Below are 200 nucleotides of genomic sequence, written 5' to 3'. Positions count from 1 at the left end.
CAGACATCAGACCCTCTTATATCCTCCTACAAGTACGGCTCATTGACAAGAATTCCCGAATTTGTTGACTTCCGAGAGAGACTCAACAATTCCCTCCATTTTGCTTCAGTGGCAGCTGAACAAATGCTACTGGATATAACAGTTGATGTGAGTAGAAAGTCATTGTTGTAAATGTCTTTACCTGGTTAGTCTATTATGTG

General features: G+C 40.5%; 1 protein-coding gene across 1 annotated transcript in view; it reads left to right on the top strand.

Annotated features, from left to right (window-relative positions):
- LOC119586240 (N-alpha-acetyltransferase 25, NatB auxiliary subunit-like) overlaps nucleotides 1-200 on the top strand; it is a 20710-nt gene that overhangs the window by 14925 nt on the left and 5585 nt on the right. The window contains exon 11 of the mRNA XM_037934942.1: nucleotides 4-147. Coding sequence (XP_037790870.1) covers nucleotides 4-147 — 144 coding nt within the window. The remainder of the gene's footprint in view (nucleotides 1-3; nucleotides 148-200) is intronic.

This window comes from Penaeus monodon, chromosome 21 (genome assembly GCF_015228065.2).
Source record: "Penaeus monodon isolate SGIC_2016 chromosome 21, NSTDA_Pmon_1, whole genome shotgun sequence".
NCBI classification, from domain to species: domain Eukaryota; kingdom Metazoa; phylum Arthropoda; class Malacostraca; order Decapoda; family Penaeidae; genus Penaeus; species Penaeus monodon.
This window is presented reverse-complemented; position numbering and strand designations above follow the sequence as displayed.